The sequence below is a fragment of the Penaeus japonicus genome, unplaced genomic scaffold (assembly GCF_977035675.1).
Source record: "Penaeus japonicus unplaced genomic scaffold, GWHDUDI00000001_assembly GWHDUDI00000010, whole genome shotgun sequence".
Classification (NCBI taxonomy): Eukaryota; Metazoa; Arthropoda; class Malacostraca; order Decapoda; family Penaeidae; genus Penaeus; species Penaeus japonicus.
This window is the reverse complement of record NW_028234412.1, coordinates 15,245,027-15,247,526: the sequence shown is the minus strand read 5'-3', so window position 1 is coordinate 15,247,526 and position 2,500 is coordinate 15,245,027. Positions and strand designations below refer to the sequence as shown.

General features: G+C 39.8%; 1 protein-coding gene across 8 annotated transcripts in view; it reads left to right on the top strand.

Annotated features, from left to right (window-relative positions):
• Positions 1 to 2,500, top strand: part of LOC122252766 (uncharacterized) — a 93,140-nt gene that overhangs the window by 86,154 nt on the left and 4,486 nt on the right. For all 8 annotated transcript variants that reach the window (XM_086540816.1, XM_086540814.1, XM_086540815.1 and 5 more), the window contains one exon: positions 1,475 to 1,591. In XM_086540816.1, the coding sequence (XP_086396942.1) occupies positions 1,475 to 1,591 (117 nt within the window). The remainder of the gene's footprint in view (positions 1 to 1,474; positions 1,592 to 2,500) is intronic.

The following is a 2,500-nucleotide window of genomic DNA, read 5'->3' as shown; positions in this document are numbered from 1 at the left end:
TCGTGTTTTTTTTTTGTTTTTTTTTCATCCGTAACCTTGGCCTGACCGCTAATACAATCGTTATTTTCAAAGAAAAGAAAAAAAATACAACCATTTTTCTTCTTAATGAGTTGTGGAAGCAATTTAAGATGGTGTGTTTGTGTGTGCGTGTGTGTGTGTTTGTTTATTTGTCTCTGTATGTTTGTAAACGTAAGTATTGTGTATAAGTGTGTGTATCAACATACATAAACATTTCTATATGTATGTGTGTGCTTTAAACATGTGCGCGCGGAGTGGACAGACAAAAGGGTAAAATATTAAGCTTTTGCTCATGTTGCGTGTGTCAGACTCGACTCCCCGCGACCCCCCCGGAAGGCTGCGTTGGGGAGCGGCGACCCCCCGTTGACCAGCAGGACGATGAGGACATTCTGGTTAGCCTGCTTGGTTGCAACCAGTCCGCTTTCTTTTACTCTTGCCAGATGGCTTTGATAACTAATTTGATTATCTGTCCATCGCTGACTATGGTTCTAGTCTTTTGTGATTATTGTTATTATCATTGTTATTATTATTAATATTATTATCAATATCCTCATCATTTTTATTATTATTGTCATTATTGCGTCTTTCATGCATGCACCTTGTTTATATGATTTCATGTGTTGTATATGACACATCTTTGACTGTTTTATCTACATATTCCCTGTTGTAAATATATTTCGAGTGTTCTATTTTTAGAAGTGACCTTCTCAAAGAATTCCTTTTGTAAATATGTTTCTCGTTTTCTGTTTCTTGAAATTATTTCTATTTTCGAAAATCAACAAATGGATTGCAATTATACAATACTTTCTTTTTATATCACATATCTATAACGATTAAGAGATTTCTAGAAAATTGTCTTAACTTGGACGTAAATGATAAAAAAAACTACCGTGTTGATATAAGGGTACAAACATACTATATGCAAAATAGGTTTATTGAAGGATGAAATGGGTCTCAACTTACAATAAACTTATCCTGTGTATTGTATACTGAGTTCTACTAACTTAGAAGTGTATTTATTTTGCATGTTATCAAGAACTTACGTGTGTTTAATGATTGTACAAGGGAATTCCTATGTCTACATTATGTTTCCGTTTCTGGTATATTGTTTTTTTAATTGTGATATTTTGCGTAAAAAAATGTTTTGTAGCCAACATTAATTTAGATTTTTATCTTTCCTTTTTAACCTACAATCCTTTCTTTTATTCTTTCCTCTCTCTCTATTTCTTTCTCTCTCTGTCTCTCTCTCTCTCTCTCTCTCTCTCTCTCTCTCTCTCTCTCTCTCTCTCTCTCTCTCTCTCTCTCTCTTTCTCTCTCTCTCTCTCTCCCTCCCTCTCTCTTTCTTTCTTATTCTCCCGATAATCTCCCCCCCCTCTCCCTTCTTCCTTTCTCCCCTCCCTCCTCCCTTCTCCTCCTCCTCCCCCTCTCCCCCTCCACCCCTCTTCCCCTCCTCCAGGCGCAGCTCGTGCCGTGCGAATGGTGTGGGCGGACTTTCTTCCCCGAGCGCCTCGAGGTTCACCAGCGCGGATGCAAGCCCCCGCCGGGAGCCCCCAAGAAGTCACAGCGCTCTTCGGTGAGTGGGGGGGGGGGGGGGTTCGCACGTAGCTGGTTGGCGCCTCGGCTGAATCTTTTTTTTTTTTTTATGATGTTATGGTTGATTATGGTCAATTGTTCTTGTTTTTCCTTATCATGATAGTCTTCAATTTAAACTATAATTAACATAGTTATCATGCTTAGATTGTATCATCGTTGATATGATTAGAATGATTAGAAATGCTTATAAACTTCCATATCTTCTTAATTGCAGCGTAGCATCAGTGACTGTGATTGATAATTAATATTGATAACATAATTCTTGCCAGTGATCTTTGTTATCAGTTTCTTATTAATTGTCATTATCCTATTTCTCTTCTTTGGTCTTTTCCAGCCCTATAATGACGCAGAGGTTGTTGAGATTCTCATTGTTTTAAATCATTATATTTTTCATGTCATCCAAAATGCTTTCACCCGTGGTTCTTTAAGTATCTTATTTATTACTCTTCATAAATGGATATGTATATTTGGTGGATTTTTAAGTCAACATATTTTGGTTACAGCAAACATTATTAGAATAACTACAGCAATTATGAAATTTCCCAATTACCCTCCGTAATTATTCAAGACATGCTATTTATAGCCTTATAGTTACAATTACCTTGTTCTGTTAATTTCCTCGTAACAATTAACACCAATCCTCATCCCTTTCCCCTCCCCCTCCCCTTCCCCCTCCACCTCCTTCCCTTCCCCTCCCACTCATTCCCCCATCCCCCTCCTTCCCTTCCCCTCCCACCCATTCCTCCTCCCCCCTCCTTCCCTTCCCCTCCCACTCATTCCTCCTCCCCCCTCCTTCCCTTCCCCTCCCACCCATTCCCCCCCCCCCCTCCTTCCCTTCCCCTCCCACCCATTCCCCCTCCCCCCTCCTTCCCTTCCCCTCCCACCCATT